The following is a 19,061-nucleotide window of genomic DNA, read 5'->3' on the forward strand; positions in this document are numbered from 1 at the left end:
TCATTACATATAAATTTTGATGACTTGCTTTGAAATGTTGTTTAATACTAGAAACAACCAATTGACATTATTTTATGTAACTGATTAAATTTTCATTTCTAAAAATGAAATGCAGATTTTAAAGATAATTCTTATGTAAGGGTACTTAAGGAGTTTATGGTATCACATTGCAAAAATTTGTTTTTCCTACAAATATCTAATAAAATATAACTATCTCTCAAAACTCAAGTAGTCTTACCCCCAAACGTAAGTTCATTCTTAGAGACTTCTTAAACCAAAAAAAAAAAAAAAAAAAAAAGATGCACCTATAGGGTGATTCTATAACCTCCAATTGTCACAATAAATTTTTGTGTATCAAATATAACAAGACTTCACAAATTAGAAGAAAAGCAGGTATGGGAAGATGCAAAAGGCAGGAAGCTTATTCTTCACCTAGAACTGGGACAAAAAAAGCATCACTAGTTAGAAGCCAAATAGCCATCTCTCTTTGCTAAGCATAAAGTCATGCTATGATAATAATAAAACCATATTTAAACTCTTAATTGCATGAAGGAGGCACATAATATTATAATTATACTATGCAGAAAATAATAGCATACTATAGCAGTTCCACGATATGTAGCATTATATCCTATGTGACCATAAGCATGTGATTTCAGGGCTCCCCATCTTATTTGGCTGAAAGGCAGAAATTCTGCTTCATTTACTGGAAAGGCAATGTGTTATGCCACAAAATCCAACATAGAAAATAGAAAGGATAAACAAGTCTATTTTATTTCACCAAAATAAAGATACAAGTTATTTTGTTTTGCTATGGTAAATGGTGTTTTATGGGATTGTTTTTAGCTTCCCAACAGAGGTGAAATTTTTTCTAATACTACAGATTCTTAGAAAAGATAATACTATCTACAAAAAAATAAAAAGTTAGGATTGGGCTCAATAAAAGTGATGAACCTTGAGATCCTCAAAATCAAAACCTACTCAACAATTTCTCCATTTGTAAAAACTGCTTAAGATTAGTCTTCTGAAATAGCTCTAGTTATAATTTCAATTACTGAAGTTTCTTTCATGGACTTCAACCAGTATCTAGTTTTCAAATGGAAAGTTATATAGATATCTATCTACAGGTGTTTGTATTAAGAACATTCATTAAGTTTTTATCACATATTTATTCCAACTCACTATTGGATTCTTTGTCAATATTTAATCTCTAAGTTTCACTTTTAATTAACTTTTATTGGGGAGAGGTGCTGGGGATTGAATCCAGAGGCACTTATCCACTGAGCCACATCCCTGTCTGTCCCTTTTTGTATTTTATTTAGAGGCAGGGTCTAAGTTGATTAGGGCCTCACTAAGTTGCTGAGGCTGCCTTTGAACTCCCTATCCTCCTATTGTCCTATATAGGGAGTTCACAAATCGCTAGGATTACAGGTGTGCACCATTGTGCCTGGCCTTTAAACGGTTTTTGAGTAGTCATTGCTTAATCTTTAGAAAGAGAAAGGAAGGAGCCTGCTCAATTACTACAAATGGTTCAATTGGTTTCAAAATAAATCGTGTGATTAAAATACAGATTTTTCCAGATGGTTGATACTTTGCATTTGAGGGAAAACACCAGGTACAGCATCCCACAGAAGATGAGAGTCAATAGTCCCCAGTCTACCACGTGCACCTTCACTTGCTTGTCTCTTTAATTTTTCATCATCATGTTTCAGAAGGTGGATATAAGATGAAGGTGAAAAAGTGCATAAAATATTAAAAGAGGTTTGAAATACCTTTGATGGATGAAACATGGCATTTTTAAAGTTAAAGAAGAAGGACCTCAAATGCTGTGGCTATAAAAGCACAAATTCCTAAAGAGAGAATTCTAGATTGACCAGGATGCAGAGAGAACACAGAAGGAAGAAATAAGTTTCACACCTGTACTTAGACAAGCACAGCACAGCATGTGACCTGTAAGGAGCACTACAGGTGGATTTGCATGTCCACATGCCTTCCAAGTGGAAATAATCAAGAGTCTAACCACTGAATCTTGCTCAGTTCTAAACACAGACATTAGCTATTGAAAAGAAACTTGAAAAAACTGAAGTTCGCTGCAATATATGAATGCTTTATTTAGATTATAACCAGTCACATGAATCCAATTTTCATTCCCCAACTTGATAATGTAAGCCTGGGTAGTTATACCTCAACTAGTTACTCAGCACTTAATTATTACCAGAGATTTTAAAATAATAAGTATATTATTAGTCAATCCTAGTGATAATACTGCCAGTCTCTAACCCTATCATGAAATCAAACTTAATTGAAGGGGTCACTTAACTACTTATTCTCTTCAGAGGAGAGTTCCTAGATGCTATCTAATCCACTTGTATCCTTAACTCAGCAGCTATAAGCTTACAGAAGAAATACAATGATTTTCAGAATCTCCTAAAAATAATCCAAGTTGAACTTTAAAATTCTTATTACTTCTAAATCATTTTGCCTACCCATTAGGAATTTATTTTATTATATTCCTCTAAAATCCAGTAACTCAACCAGCAACTGTTTATTTAATGTCTACTGTATACAAGGCATTGGGAAGAATACAAAATTAATGAAGACTCTTCTTGAGGGGCTTATTCTGTTTAGTACAGACAGGAAATGAAGATACATAAGTCGGCAGAAGATCAACAGAAATCTATACTGACACAATAAAATAATTCAAAGAACCGGTGGGTCAAATCTTCAGGCTGAAGTGTTAAAGAAGCATATAATAGAATACTATAGTTAGGCTCATTCACTCAAATATTTACTGCCACTTGCACTGGAGTGTCACCCATGCTGGGCCCCCACTCACCCTGCCTGTAGGGGACATGACATGCACCCACCTTCAACTTGGGACACTGCAAATGCCTGCCGTAGCCCCCTAGACTTGGTAGCCTCAACCTGGGTCACCAGACAGGGCCTGCAAGTAGTTGCCCACCACAGCACTGCAGGCCACAGCACTGTATCTCAGAACAGGCCACCCAATACCACTGCATGGCCAGCCCTTGCTCCCCCATCTCTGAAGCAGTTGCCTCCATCTTGGGAAACCTTCACTGCCATATTGGGTTACCTTTATACCATCGTCATCATCTTTTACAGGGGCAACTACCATCATGGAACACCCATTGGGGCCTAGAAGCCCATTATCAAGGTAACTACAATCTCCCAAACACCACCAAACTGGCCCAGTGCTTGCAGCTGTGTGGCCAACCCACAGCTCTCAACATGTAGTCGTGATCTGTCTGACACAGAACTCCTCTCCATGAGAGGTGCACATATACCTGCACTCAGCCCTGAGGACCTCCGGAGAGAGAGAAGTTCCTGACTGGGAAATCAAAAGGGTGGGGGCAGGAGAAATACAGTTTAAAGACTAAGTGAGAGACCAGGAATTGTGGGATCCACAGGGAACGTAAGGGGCTCAACAAGGTTCCTATATCACACAAGTGGACCTCAAAGGAGACGTTGGGGTGCAGTCTTCCAACAGGGACCAGCAATTACTGTACTCTGCCTCCAGGAGTTCCACCTTCAAGACTAACCCTCCCACCCTAGAAAACCTTCACCATCCTGAGGGTGGAAAAACCACATATCAGATGAGAAGGGAAATAGAGAAGATATCAAACTGCAACAGAAACAATTGTTCAATTCTCCTTCAAGATTTTTTTTCTCTTTCCTTTCCTGCTCTCACATTCCCAACATTTTTGAAACCAAGTACTTTTCATGCAACAGGCTACTGAGAACTGCAATGTCTGATTAGTATATTACAGTTTTGTTGTATATTCCTTAAGCACTTAAAAAATTACTTTTCTTCTTTTTTATTCTATTTTATTTTATTTTTTACTTTCTATAGTTTCCTCTTACTTATCTGTTTCCCCAGAATCTCTCTTTTCCCCTGCTAACACCCAACTTCTTTAGATTCCTTTAACATGCTTCCTATGATCTAATACCGCTACATTCTCACCTACCTCATTAACATTTCATCCTATACCCCATTGGTTCTCTCTATGTTCACCCTTAGAAACTGTAGACCTGTTTGCAAACCTACTGTTTATATTGTAGATAATAATTGAAAACACCATTTCTTTTATTGTGCAAAACAGTAAATGTCTAAACAGGAGCCATTTGGTTCAAGGCTGCTTATTGTTTGCATTGGGTGCTGTTAATATTGATCTGCCCCTTAAATGAGAGGTATTGGAAATGTGTAGGGATGCTATAAGTCTACAGAGTAGGAACTTCTGTAGTTGGACCCAAACTCCTAGAGAGGGGGACACACGAACAACATGAAGAAACAAAGGAAGAAAGTGCCCCAAACAAACCAAGATGCGACAATAATAGAATACGTTGCCAGCATGGTAGAAGAAATGTCACAGAAGCTCAGAATGTCCCTAATTAAACTGATCTGCAAAGTAAAGGATGATATAAGAAACCAAATGCAGGCAACAAAAGATCACTTCAAAAAAGAACTATGAGAGCAAATGTGGGAAGCAAAAGTTTACGTCAATAAAGACATACAGATTCAGGGGGAAAAAAAGAACAGAAATCCTTAAAATGAAAAAAAAAAAACAAACAAACAAACAAAACAATAAACCAGATTAAAAACTCAAGAGAAAGCATCAACAACAGATCACTTGGAAGACAGAATCTCAGGCAATAAAGACAAAATATAATATTGAAAATAAAGTTGACCACACAGTGAAGATGGTAAGAAACCATGACCAGACCTTCTAAGAATTACGGGATAACATAAAAGACCAAATTCAAGAATTATTTGGATAGAGGAAGAGACAGAGTTACACAAGAAAGGAATGAGCAACTTATTCAATGAAATGATATCAGAAAATTTCCCAAACCTTTAGAATGAAATGGAAAATCAAATTCAACAGGTTTACAGGACACCAAATGTACAAAATTACAAGAGATTCACACCAAGGCACATGATAATGAAAATGTTTAGCATACAAAATAAGGAGAGAATTTTAAAGGCCACAAGAGAAATGTATTAGATTACACATAAGGGGAAACCAATTCAGATCTCACCAGATTTCTCAATCCAGACTCTCAAAGTTACAAACTCCTGGAACAACATATACCAAGCTCTGAAAACAAGTGGATGCCAAACAAGAATTTTATATCCAGCAAAATTAAGCTTCAGATGTGATGATAAAATAAAAACCTTCCATGATAAACAAAAGTTTAAAAAATTTACACCTAGAAAGCCTGCACTACAGAACATTCTCAGCACAATATTCCATAAGGAGGAAATGAAAAACAATGAAAGTCACAAAGGGAGGAACTGCACTAAAGGAAAAGCCAATCAAAGGAGAAACCAAGTCAAGTTAAACCAAAAACAAGTCAAAGTGAATGGGAATACAAATCGTGTCTCAATAATAACTCTGAATGTTAATGGCCTAAACTCATCAATCAAAAGACATAGACTGGCATATTGGATTTAAAAAAACAACAACAACAAAATGCTGCCTTCAAGAGACTCATCTCATAGGAAAAGACATCCACAGACTGAAGGTGAAAGGTTGGAAAAAAACATACAGTAAACAAGCAGGAGTTCCCATTCTCATATCAGATGAAGTAGACTTCAAGCCAAAGTTTGTCAGAAGGGATAAAGAAGGTCATTTCATACTGCTTAAGGGACTCATACATCAATAAGACATAACAATCATAAATATATATGCCCCAAACAATGGAGCATCCATGTACATCAAACAAACTCTTCTCAATCTCAAGAATTAAATAGACCACAACACAGTCACGCTGGGTGACATTAACACACCTCTATCACTACTGGATAGATCTTCCAAACAAAAACTAAACAAAGAAGCTATAGAACTAAAAACAATCAATAATTTAGGCTTAACATATATATATAGAATATTCCATCCATCAACAAGCAAATACACTTTCTTCTCAGCAGCAAATGAATCCTTCTCTAAAACAGACCATATATTATGCCACAAAGCAATGCTTATCAAATACAAAAAATAGAGGTATACCCTGCATTCTAGCAGATCATAATAGAATGAAACTAGAAATCAATGATAAAATAAAAAATAGTAGCAACTCCAACACCTGGAGATTAAATAATATGCTATTGAATGAACAATGGTTATTAGAAGACATTGGAGAGGAGGTAAAAAACAAATAGTTAGACATAAATGAGAATACCAATACAGCATATCAAAATCTGTGGGATACTATGAAGGCAATGCTAAGACGTAAGTTCATTGCACTGAGCTCATTCATTTTAAAAATAAAAAGACAACAAATAAATGACCTAACATTACATCTCAAAGCCCTGGAGAAAGAAGAACAAATCAACACCAAAAGTAGAAGACAGGAAATAATTAAAATTAGAGCTGAAATCAATGAAATTAAAGCAAAAGACACAATTGAAAAAACTGACAAAAATAAAGGTTGGATCTTTGAAAAGACAATTAAAATTGATAAACCCTGAGTCATGCTAACAAAGAGGAGAAAGAAAATTCAAATTACTAAAATTCATGATGAAAAAGGAAATAAAATGATGGACAGTACAGAAATACAGATGATAATTAGAAACTATTTTGAAAATTTATACTCCAATAAAATAGAAAATCTTGAAGACATCAATAAATTTCTAGAGACATATGATATATTCAAACTGAATCAGGAGGATATACACAATTTATACAGATCAATATCAATCAATGAAACAGAAGATGCCATCAAAAGTCCACCAACTAAGAAAAGCTCAGGACCAGACAGATTCTCAGAAGTTCTACAAGACCCTCAAAGAAGAATTAATATCAGTACTCCTCAAATTATTCCATAAAATAGAAGAGGAGGGAACCCTTCCAAACTCATTCTATGAAGCTAGTATGACCCTGATATTGAAACCAGACAAAGACACATCAAGGAAAGAAAACTTCAGTCCAATATCCCTGATGAACACAGATGCAAAAATTCTGGCAAATCACATACAAAATCACATTAAAAAGATAGTACACCATGATAAAGTGGGGTTCAGCCCAGGGATGCAAGGTTGGTTCAACATACAGAAATCGATAAACGTAATCCATCACATCAATAGACTTAAAGATAAGAACCATATGATCATCTCAACAGATGCAGAAAAAACAACTGACAAAACATAGCTCCCTTCATGTTCAAAATACTAGAAAAACTAGGGACAATAGGAACATACCTCAACAGTGTAAAACCTATCTGTCCTAAGCCCAAGGACAAGATCATTCTAAATAGAGAAAAATTGAAAGTCTTTCCTCTAAAAACTGGAACAAGACAGGAATGCCCTCTTTCACCACTTCTATACAATATTGTCCTTGAAACTCTAGCTAGAGCAGTTAGACAGACAAAAGAAATTAAAGGGATACAAGAAGTAGGAAAAGAAGAACTCAAACTATCACTATTGCCAACAACATGATTCTATACTTAGAGGATCCAAAAAATTCTAGTAGAAAACTTCTAGAACTAATAAATGAATTCAGCAAAGTAGCAGGATATAAAATCAACACCCATAAATCAAATGCATTTCTGTACATCAGTCACCAATCCTCTGACACATAAATTAGGAAAACTTCTCCATTCACAATAGCCTCAAAAAATATGAAATACTTGTGAATCGACCTAACAAAAGAGGTTAAAGACCTTTATGATGAACTAAAGAAACTAAAGAAAGAAATTAAAGAAGACCTTAGAAGATGGAAAGATCTCCCTTGTTCTTGGATAGGCAGAATTAATATTGTCAAAATGGCCATACTATCAAAAGCATTATACAGATTTAATGCAATTCCAATTAAAATCCCAATGATATTCCTCATAGAAACAGAAAAGGCAATCATGAAATTCAGTTGGAAATGTAAGGGACCCAGAATAGCCAAAGCAATCCTTAGCAAGAAGAGTGAAGCAAGAGGCATCACAATACCAGACCATAACGAATACTACAGAGCTATAGTAACAAAAACAGCATGGTATTGGAACCAAAATAAACATGTAGACCAATGGTACAGAATAAAAGACAATGAGACTAACCCACATAAATAGTTATCTCATACTAGGCAAAGGAACCAAAAACATACAGTGGAGAAAAAACAGTCTCCTCTACAAATAGTTTGGGAAAACATATGCAACAAAATGAAATCAAATCCCTATTTCTCACCCTACACAAAGCTCAACTCAAAATGGATCAAGGACCTAGGTATTAGACCAGAGAACCTCTGCCTAATGGAAGAAAATGCAGGCCCAAATCTTCATCATCTTGACTTAGGATCTGACTTCCTTAACAAGATACAAAAGCACAAGAAGTAAAATCAAGAATCAATAAATGTGATGGATTCAAACTAAACAGCTTCTACTCAGCAACAGAAACAATCTATAATGTGAAGAGAGAGCCTACAGAATAAGAGAAAACCTTTATCAAACACAATTCAAATAGAGCACTAATCTCCAGGATATATAAAGAACTCAAAAAACTTAACACCAAAAATACAAATTACCCATTCAATAAATGGACTAAGGATGGGTCACAGAAGATATACATTTGATCAACAAAGATATGAAATAATGTTCAACATCTCTAGCAATTAGATAAAAGAAAATCAAAATTTCTCTAAGATTTCATCTCACTCTAATAAGAATGGCCATTATCAATTAATCCAAGCAACAATAAATGTTGGTGAGGACATGGGGAACAAGGTACACTCATATATTGCTGATGGGATTACAAACTGGTGCAACCACTCTGGAAAGCAGTATGGATATTCCTTAGAAAACATGGAATGGAACCACCATTTGACCCACTCCTCAGCATATATCCAAAGGACTTATAATCAGCATACTGCAGTGACACAGTCACATCAATGTTTATACCAGCTCAAATCACAATAGCTAAACTGTGGAACCAACCTAGATGTCCTTCAAGAGAGGAATGGATAAAGAAACTGTGTTATATATACACAATGGAATACTCATCATCCTTAAAGAAGAATGAAATTATGGCATTTGCAGGTAAATGGATGGAGTTAGAGAATATCATGCTAAGCAAAGTAAGTCAATCCCAAAAAGCCAAAGACTAAATGTTTTCTCTGATAAGTGGATGTTGAGCCATAATGGAGGGTGGCAGGGGCAAGGAAAGAATGGAGGAACTTTGCATAGGGTAGAGGAGAGGGAGGGGAGGGGAGGATTTGTGGGAGTGGGAAGGATGGTGCAATGAGATGGACATTTTTACTCTATGTACATATATGACTGCATAAATGGTGTGACTCTGCATTGTGTACAACTAGAGAAATGAAAAGTTTTGCTACAAAAAGAGAACACTATAGCTAGGAGTAACCTTAGAATATATTCATTCCATTCATTATTTTTTGGATGAGAAAGAGAGAGAAACACAGAAAGCCTATTTAGGGGATTAACAATTTACTCCATATCAAATACACCATTTAAAAACATGAACATAGGGGTAGGTCTTCAGATTCCCAGCTTATTTCATTTCCATTATACCACGTTGCCACTCTGAGGCGGAAAGCATTTAGTAGGCAAAGATGGAGGAAAGAAGACAGTATGCTGGCAAACATAGGAAGCTGGAATATAACAGTGATAAAAAGGGTTATTTGGAAAACAGACCATTTTAGTTCTCTGAGAACAAAAGTTTGAGGGGAGAAATGAGATGGTAGACAAAAAACAGTAGGATCCAACAATGGAGGCTATCAAATGGCAATTTAAAAGAGTTAGACTTTCTCTTTAGACGATTTAATGGACACAGGCAGCAGAAATTACTTACACAATCTAAAAATTCCCTTAACATTTGTACTACAATATAACACTGACAGTCTCAGAAGTTTATAAGGAAAGAAGAGAAAATTCTTCCAATGTGAAAAAGACCAATAACACATAGCCTTTTCTGAATATAATTTCCCTTTGTCGATTCTTCTTTCTCCAAAGTGGAGGGTGGCAGAATAAGGGTAAAAGAAGGGAAGATGTAGTCTATAAATGGACTGACAAGTTTGTGATACCCATACATCCTGCCTTGCCCCAGAGTGTCTTCCACTCTATTCAGCTGGTTCCTGACAGGTCTGAATCATCCATCCTTACAGATGTTAGGGGCCAACCACATGTCCATAGAGCTATAGCTGCTATTCCCTCCACCACACCTACCCTGCTGCCTAACCCTTGCTCTAGTGTCATTCCCTTCCTTGGGACTTGAAACAGATGAGAGGTAGCAAGGAGGATTTTACACCAACATTTATACAGCACTCTAGAATAATTCAGAATAATTCCAAAATACTTTCCCAGTTTCTTTTTCATTTCTCATAAAGCAGAAGCAAACCTCCATTCCACCTTACCCCTTACCCTACATACCTCCCCTCAATCTTCCAGAGGTTAGAATACACTCCCCATCTCTAGTTACCGGTTAGACTCTAACATTGACATTTAATGCAAATCACTGTCCTGAAATCCTGATTCTATTAATAGCTTAATAGTAAAATCTACCTTTGCTGAGAAACTGCATTCAACTCAACAAACTTCAGTGCATCAATACCAATGAATGTTTCAAAAATACCTGGAACCCCATGGCTTGAACTCCAAGGACCTTCCTTTTACAAGCCTTCTCCTCAGAAAAGTTGCTCCTTGAGCCCAGCTCTGAATATTCTCAGTCTATTCTCCTCGCTAGGCTGGTCTGCTGCTACTGAGAGGCCAGAAGTCTCTGTGTCTAAGGACATTCATGTGACAGTTGAAGTTCTGAAAAGGACACACTGAGTACACCATGGTTAAACTGATAAAAAGACTGTGAAGCACCCTGGGCCATATAGGACTTCAAAGTCCACAGACTCATTGTTTTCCAAAGTGAGATGACAACTTGACTTCTGGGTTTCAACATCAAGGAACAAAATACTGTCAACTGATCTTCATCCTTCTACCTCAGGAATACAGAAAAATGATTTTTCAGGAAAGAAAAGAAGGTAGGACTTTTCAAATAGTGAAAAAATTTCCATGAATAATTTATTGTTCTACTTTTTAGTTCTTGCTTAGAAAACATAAAACAAGATATTAAAGTACTTAAAACTTTACAGTGATTTTATTTTTAGATGGCAGAGTAGAGCACAGTGTGAAGTGCTTTCCATGCATTATGTCATGTTATCCTTACATTAGCCCAGTAGAATACAAACTATTTTTATTTTCAGGTTGACATCAGGAAACAGCTAAGATAAGGACTTTGCCCAAAGTCACACACCATGTGTCAGAGCCACTGCATCTCTAGCCAGCTAATTTCAAGCTTATGTCTCAGCCAGTAAACCACTCCATAGGCCCATTTTTATTTTTAACTAGCACTTAAATATTATAAGTTTGAGGTTCAAAACATATTAAGAATATGGACTAATTTTGTAAGTACAAAAAGAAAAAAAAATAAAGGACAAACTTTTGAGAGCATGCCACTCTTAATTTAAGACCAATTAAAAATGAAACCACAAGTGCCATTTTCTGTGGGTATGATAATTCAGTTGAGGAAAACTGTCAGCACCTTTTAAGTAGAGACTATCTACTCATTTCCTCCATAAACATATATTGAATATCTACTATGTAGCAGAACTGGGTTAGGAACCACAGACAGAGATGAATAAGAAAAACAGGGTCCCTGCGCTCCAAAACCTTACAGACAAGTGGGGAAGAGTAACTCATATGTAAATTCAGACCATATAATTTGTGTGATAAAAAGAATAGAAAGGAGGTAAGCAGGGGAACTTAACTGAGCTAGGGAGAAGGGAAGATCTCCTTCCTAGGAGTTAGGGGCAGGACATGATGTAAGGAGACAGGAGGTGTCCCGTGTAGAAGGAAGACAATGTACTAATAACCAGAATGCAAATAAGAAACTGAAGTAAGTTCAGAGTAGCTCAGCTACCATAGAGAGAAAGGAAGAGCCAAAGCCTGGGACTGGATAGGTGGGCAGAGATTGGATCCTGCAAGACTATCAGGCATACTATACACTTAGACTATACAGCAGGACAATGGAGAGTCAATTTAAGCACAAAAGAGAGACTTAATCATATTATAGTTGTACAAGTATAAATCTGACTGCAGAGTGGAGACAGTTTAGAGTGTAGGTGGTAGGAAATCATTGCTATAATCCAGGGGACTGCTGATGGTGAGCAGGGCTGGAGTAACAGATAAGAGCAAGAAGAGTAGATCCTTGTGGATTAGAATGAATAGAATGATGGGAAATTGAATGGGGTCTGATTTAAGCCTAGAGGTAAGTCTAAGGTTAGGTCTAAGGTAGATATTCACCTTTTAATTAAAGCAGTCATTTTATTGGGAGGGGGAGGGAGCAATTCCAAAAACTTACTCTAACAACAAGAAGAAACCTACTGCTTTGAAACTATTACTTTCAATTACTAATTAGAGCCTGAGTTTCATCCACAACTTACCTGGTTGCCAACCAATAATAAGTGTTCTCCAAGGAGAAAGTCTTTGAGCATGTCTTCCATCACTATCATGTGCTAGAGAAAAAAAGGAACACACATTAATGTTGTTTTGTACAATCAAGTTGAAATAAGGAAGTTAACTACATAGAAATCTTCGTAGAAGGTAAGACATTGGAGAGAATACTCGATTGATTTAATTTTTAAGAAAACAGAATTAATGATGGGGAGATCCAAGATGGTGGACTAGAGGAAGGCTGTGTTCCTTCTCGCTCCATAACTCGGGTTTCAAGCAGAGGATATCTGTTTCTTGATTGCTCACTGTCTGGCGCCTACCATCCGCCACTTGCCTGCCACTTGCCTGTCCATCACCTGCCTTTCACCTACCCATCACCCACTGCCCAAGGTTGACAACCTCCTGATGGTCCGACAGCAGTCAGCAGACTGACCACAGACCGCAAGTGGAGCACTAGCTGCCTGCTGTTCCCTGGAAGTTCACATTACATACTGCTTAAGGAAAGCATGAATCAGCAAGACATAAAAATCATAAATATCTATGCCCCGAACATTGGCTCATCCATTTACATCAAACAATCCTTCTCAATTCCAGAAATCAAATAGACCACAACACAATAATACTAGGCGATTTTAACACACCTCTCTCACCACTGGATAGATCTTCCAAACAAAAATTGAATAAAGAAACCATAGATCTCAATAACACAATCAACAATTTAGACTTAACCGACATATATAGAATATACCATCCAACAAAGAACGAATACACTTTCTTCTCAGTAGCACATGGATCTTTCTCTAAAATAGACCATATTTTATGCCACAAAGCTACTGTTAGCAAATACAAGAAGAAAGAGATACTACCTTGTATTCTATCAGATCATAATGGATTGAAATTAGAAATAAATGACAGAATAAAAAACAGAAACTTCTCCAATACCTGGAGATTAAATAATATGCTATTATAAGATGGATAACAGAAGACATCAGGAGGGAAATTAAAAAATTCATAGAAGTAAACGAGAACAAAGACACATCATATCAAAATCTCTGGGACACTATGAAAGCAGTACTTAGAGGAAGATTTATTTCATGGGGTGCATTCAACAAAAGAAGTAGAAATCAACAAATAAACGACTTACCACTACAGCTCAAAGCCCTAGAAAAAGAAGAGTAGACCAACACCAAAAGTACTAGAAGACAGGAAATAGTTAAAATCAGAGCCGAAATCAACAAAATTGAAATAAAAGAAACAATCGGAAAAATTAACAAAATAAAGAGTTGGTTCTTTGAAAAAATAAACAAAATTGATAAACCCTTAGCCACACTAACAAAGAGAAAGAGGGAGAAAACTCAAATTACTAAAATTCAGAATGAACAAGGAAATATCATAACAGACAAGAGTGAAATAGAAAACATAATTAGCAGCTATTTTGAAAATCTATACTCCAACAAAACAGAAAACCTTCGAAGACATCAACAAGTTTCTAGAGATATATGAATTACCTAAACTGAACGAGGAGGACATATACAACTTAAATAAATCAATTTCAAGCAATGAAATAGAAGAGGTCATCAAAACCTACCAACAAAGAAAAGTCCGGGACCAGATGGGTTCTCAGCCGAGTTCTACAAAACCTTTAAAGAAGAGTTCATTCCAATACTTCTCAAACTATTCCATGAAATAGAAGAGGAGGGAACCTCCCAAACTCATTCTATGAAGCCAATATCACCCTGATACCTAAGCCAGACAGAGACACATAGAGGGAAGAAAATTTCACACCAATATCCTTAATGGTTCCCTCTTTGCTTTTCCCCTTTCCCCGGCAGACGTGAATTCGTCTGCGCAAATAAATGGTTCCTTGTATGAGACCTGTATCTGTGGAGCGTTTCTGGGAGCTAGCGACGAACCATAACTGCATGCCTCTTTTTTTCAACCTAACATCTGGTGCCTAAGACTCAGGGATGAGTTTCTTTCTTTGCCGCCTAAGCAGGCGGTACCCCATCCGCAAGCTCCTGCGTGCGCCCCCTTATACAGGCTCATCTTCCATTTACTGGGATGCCCACTTCTCTGCACACAACACCGGACTCCAGAATCGGTGAGTTCCCTTAGGTCCCTGACCAGAAACACATCTCCGCAGCCCGTGGCGCCGTAGTCCCATTCCCTCTCGCTCGCCACCCGCGGCTTCCCCCTCCCTCTCGTGGCTGCCGCCGCCTGGGCCGCGGCTGGGCCGCCGGACTGCCGAGGTGTGGGAATAGCTGGTCCTAGTTGCTGGGTGGACTCCTCGGTTTTATGGTGCTGAGATTCTTTCTCAGGTTCTGGACCTCTCTCTTATTTTCCGCTGTGTCTCGCTCGAAATCCTGGCCAGGTGTCCAAAACCTCTCGGCATATGCCCAGTTAAAATTGGTCTTGGTGACGATCAAGCCTTTGTTCTAACCTCTCGTTGCCTGGTATCGTGGTCTTGGGACGCCAAAATCACTAGCCAGGTGGGTCTCAGTTTACCATGGGATTCAGAACATCCACCCCAGCAAACGCGCCCCTGAGATGTTTATTGAATCATCTCAAACCCCTTCACCTGTTCCCTAAATCAGAGCTAAATTGTCCTTTAGATAGTAAGTCAGAATGGTCTATTTATGGCACCCTAAATTCTAGCTTTAAAATTATATGCCTAATTGTACTAGTTATAATTAAATACATATGTGGGCAACCTGGTGAGTGGAAAGGAACCTTTCCCTTCGTGTTTTTCCTCTCTTGCTGCTTCTCCTTCCCCTTTTAATCCTTTCTCTTCTAAGTTTAATCCAGCTGATGAGTCATGTCCTTACAGGCCTCCTACTGCAGAAGTTCCTGTTCATTCCTCTCCTTTGCCTCATTCTGTTTCTCCTTCCGCTCCGCTGCTCAGCCCACCAAGTCCCCCCACCACGTGGTGTCCTGCGTACATTCTAGCTTCTTTACAGGATGTGGCTGGCAAGGAAGGAGTAACACCTGAACACGATCTCTTGGCTAATTCCTTATTTTCAAATCTTTTCTTTCTCTCTCAGCTCTCCCTGCAGGCTCAAGAAATTAAAAGGACCTAAGCATCAAGTTTCTGCTAGAACATATTGGCCCCTTTCAGATTCAGATCTCAGTCAAGGGTTACATTAACATGTGAATGAAGAAAGGCGCAGTAGGAAACCAGTTTCAAACCTAAGGAAAAAAAAGTGTAAAAGTGTCCATTTAAAATTTCTCCTCGGCTACAACTCAGAATACTTTTCTCCCTTTCAACTTTTCTCTCCTCATTTTCTCATGCTTTAATTAATAACCATTATCATTTTTCTTCCAGGACTTTATTTTTCTTAAATGCTGTATTTTTGAGCTCACAATTTTGATCCTATAGACCTAGGTTAATAATTTTTGATCAGTTCTTTTTATCCAACTCTAGAGTTATTTTTGAACATCCATTACATTGCAATGGAAATAAATATTATAAGGCCTTTGCTTTTGTGTTAAATATAAGCGTGCATAAAAATTAAAATTTTAAAAATGGATCCAAATATTTTTAAGTCACATGATTTAATAAGGTTCAATTTAAATTGGGTAAACTAATAAAAGTAAAATGTCCTTAAAATTAACTTACAAGTCTCTAAGTGGTCAAACTAATAAAATATTAGTGTTTATAAAATGTCTAACATAAATTTTTCTAGGACATTGTTTTCAACAGGAAAGAGATGGCAAATACTATTGCCACAATTGTCTAATGTCTTGGTTTTTCTACAATAAGTAACATGTATGGGATTACTCAAATGTGTTTGTTAGAGACATCTGATTAACTTATAAAGCTATTCCATGGAGTAACATACTTAAAAACATTATTCTTTGTATATTAAATGTGTTCATATTTTCCAGGTATACAAGCCTTTAAAACAGAAAATTTATCAAGCTGCTGTTCTCCAAATTAAACTTGTCTGTAATGGTAAACCTATCATTTAATGTTGTATTGCCTGTCATCAATAGGGAATATATAGCCTAACATTGCACACATATAAAGATTGCTAAGATTGCTAACATAACTCTTTAGATCCACATTTCCATCAGAGAACAGAGCTCCATCTGATCTCAGCTTAATCTTCAAAATCTGTGTTTATATACTCCTTTGCCCCTCACTGAAAAGCCCCACGTTACCTGAGATAAGGCTCTGCCTCACCACCCTGCTACACTTTACAATGGCTCCAAAGTAAGCCTAACTTTAACTCATTTAAAGTTGTGTTCAAAAGCTTAATGTTTGTTGTAAAGATTACTGTAATCTCAAATGGGAACTCGGCCAAAATTCAAAATAGCTATTGCACAAACTGAATGTTTTACTGTTGATGACCCCATTTTGTATTTTCCTTATAAACTCTAATTGTTGCCTGATCAATATTTTGCAGAAGTACTGCTTCAAGAGGAAACATCATAAATTAACTTGAAATAGTACGCCATCACCTATAGAACAGATAATGTAAACCCCAGTTAGATAAAAGGGGGTAAATAACTGTAAAGTCATAGACATTAAAGCCAAAGCCCAGTACTCTTACTTTATGATTGGTGAGACTGACTTGTTTGATGGTTAAGATCAAACTTAGAAATAGAGATTTTAAATAGAGAGGTCAAGAAAAGTCCATATTTGGGTCTTGCCCTCAAAGTCAGTCTGAACCCAGGGAACAAGAGAACTTCTCTAAGGAGTATTGCAACTCTGGGTCACACAACCTCCTGATCAAGGAGACTGTTGAGACTAGAGGATGAAAAATCACTCAGTGCACCTGCTGCAGAGGAGGGTCATGGAAAAACAGGGAAACATCCCTGATGCTTTCAAAGAAAGCCACGTCATGGAAAAGACCTTGCCAAACCAAATGGCACTAATGGAGCTAAGAAGCTGCTCTTAAGTTCTCTGAGTTACCTCTGTGGAAACTCAGCTGACTCTTTAACAGACAGGAACAGGTCACTTTGACCAGCTTGATCTTAAACACCTAGCAAATCAGTTAAAACCAAAGCATAGCCATTCTTGGGCATTTAAAAATAATAGTAACTATCAAGAGAAACTACCAGAGTCAGAAGTTTTTAGTCAGTTTAAAACTACAGACATAGGTAGGCTTAATCTATGTTTGCTAGTAACAGAAGTATAGAGATCTCTACTAAATGTTGTGTTCACATTCCTGATAACCTAGACAATGTTAAAGCTCCCAAATAAAGGCCTGTCCTCTCCAGCCTTTTCTAGGCCTTGTTATGGGAACAACTTCTCAGTTCTTCCACCCCTTGTCTTTTACTTCCATGTCAACTAATCAACTTGTATTGCAGAAATATCAGGATCTCACAAAAAATCGGAGCCTGGCTGCAGATGTGCCTCCAGAGAAACTATCAAGTCCCCAGTTCTTCCTACCACAATGATACCAGCTCTACGTCCACACCCAGCAGGAAGTAATTACAGAAGATTGACCTTCATCCATGTACCCAAACAAGATTTTTTAATTTTTTATATAAAATGAAATGGGGAATGTAAGATATAAAGCCATCCTTCTCTCCGGTGATAGGAATTTCCCACCTCCCAACGACCTGTCAATCTGCGTTTCCCCGCCTCTCCAGTTACAGGAATTTCCCGACCTCCCCACCACCTGTCAATCTGCGTTAGCCCGCCTCTCATGTTACAGGAATTTCTGGCTTACGTTGCTTCCTGCCTCCAGTATTACGTCCCACTATGTCATTGGCCCATCAGTCAGTCTGTAAGAATTCTCCTTCGCGATTGGTTCCTCTCAGCCCACGAAATCCCTATGTCTGAGACGAACCGTCCGCCATCTTCCCTCTTTGCTTTTCCCCTTTCCCCGGCAGACGTGAATTCGTCTGCGCAAATAAATGGTTCCTTGTATGAAAAAAAAAAATCCTTAATGAACATCGACACAAAAAATCTCAACAAAATTTTAGCAAATCACATATAAAATATATTAAAAAGATAGTGCACCATGATCAAGTGGGTTTTATCCCAGGGATGCAAGGTTGGTTCAACATCTGAAAATCAATAAATGTAATTCACCATATCAACAGACTTAAAGTTAAGAATCACATGATTATTTTGATAGATGCAAAAAAAGCATTCGATAAAATGCAGCATCTCTTCATGCTCAAAACACTAGAAAAAATTGGGATAGTGGGAACATTCCTTAACATTGTAAAGGCCATCTTCGCTAAGCACATGGCCAATATCATTTTAAATGGTGAAAAACTGAAAGCATTCCCGCTAAAAACAGGAACAAGGCAGGGATGCCCTCTTTCACCACTTCATCGTCCTTGAAACAATAGCCAGAGCAATGAGACAAACCAAAGAAATTAAAGGGATACGAATTGGAAAAGAAGAACTCAAACTATCCCTGTTCACTGATGACATGATTATATATTTAGAGGAACCTGGAAATTCCACCAGAAAACTCTTAGAACTCATAAGTGAATTCAGTAAAGTAGCAGGTTACAAGATCAATGCTCATAAATCCAATGCATTTTTATACATAAGTGATGAATCTTCAGAAAGAATAATCAGGAAAACTACCCCATTCACAATAGCCTCAAAAAAAATAAAATACTTGGGAATCAAT

The 19,061-nt window shown here is 37.3% G+C and overlaps 1 protein-coding gene across 2 annotated transcripts in view; it reads right to left on the reverse strand.

The window, feature by feature from the left end:
- Positions 1 to 19,061, reverse strand: part of VWA8 (von Willebrand factor A domain containing 8) — a 718,869-nt gene that overhangs the window by 513,603 nt on the left and 186,205 nt on the right. For both annotated transcript variants that reach the window (XM_079136497.1, XM_079136496.1), the window contains exon 20: positions 12,453 to 12,524. In XM_079136497.1, coding sequence (XP_078992623.1) covers positions 12,453 to 12,524 — 72 coding nt within the window. The remainder of the gene's footprint in view (positions 1 to 12,452; positions 12,525 to 19,061) is intronic.

The sequence above is a fragment of the Sciurus vulgaris genome, assembly GCF_902686455.1.
Source record: "Sciurus vulgaris genome assembly, chromosome: 4".
Lineage (NCBI taxonomy): Eukaryota > Metazoa > Chordata > Mammalia > Rodentia > Sciuridae > Sciurus > Sciurus vulgaris.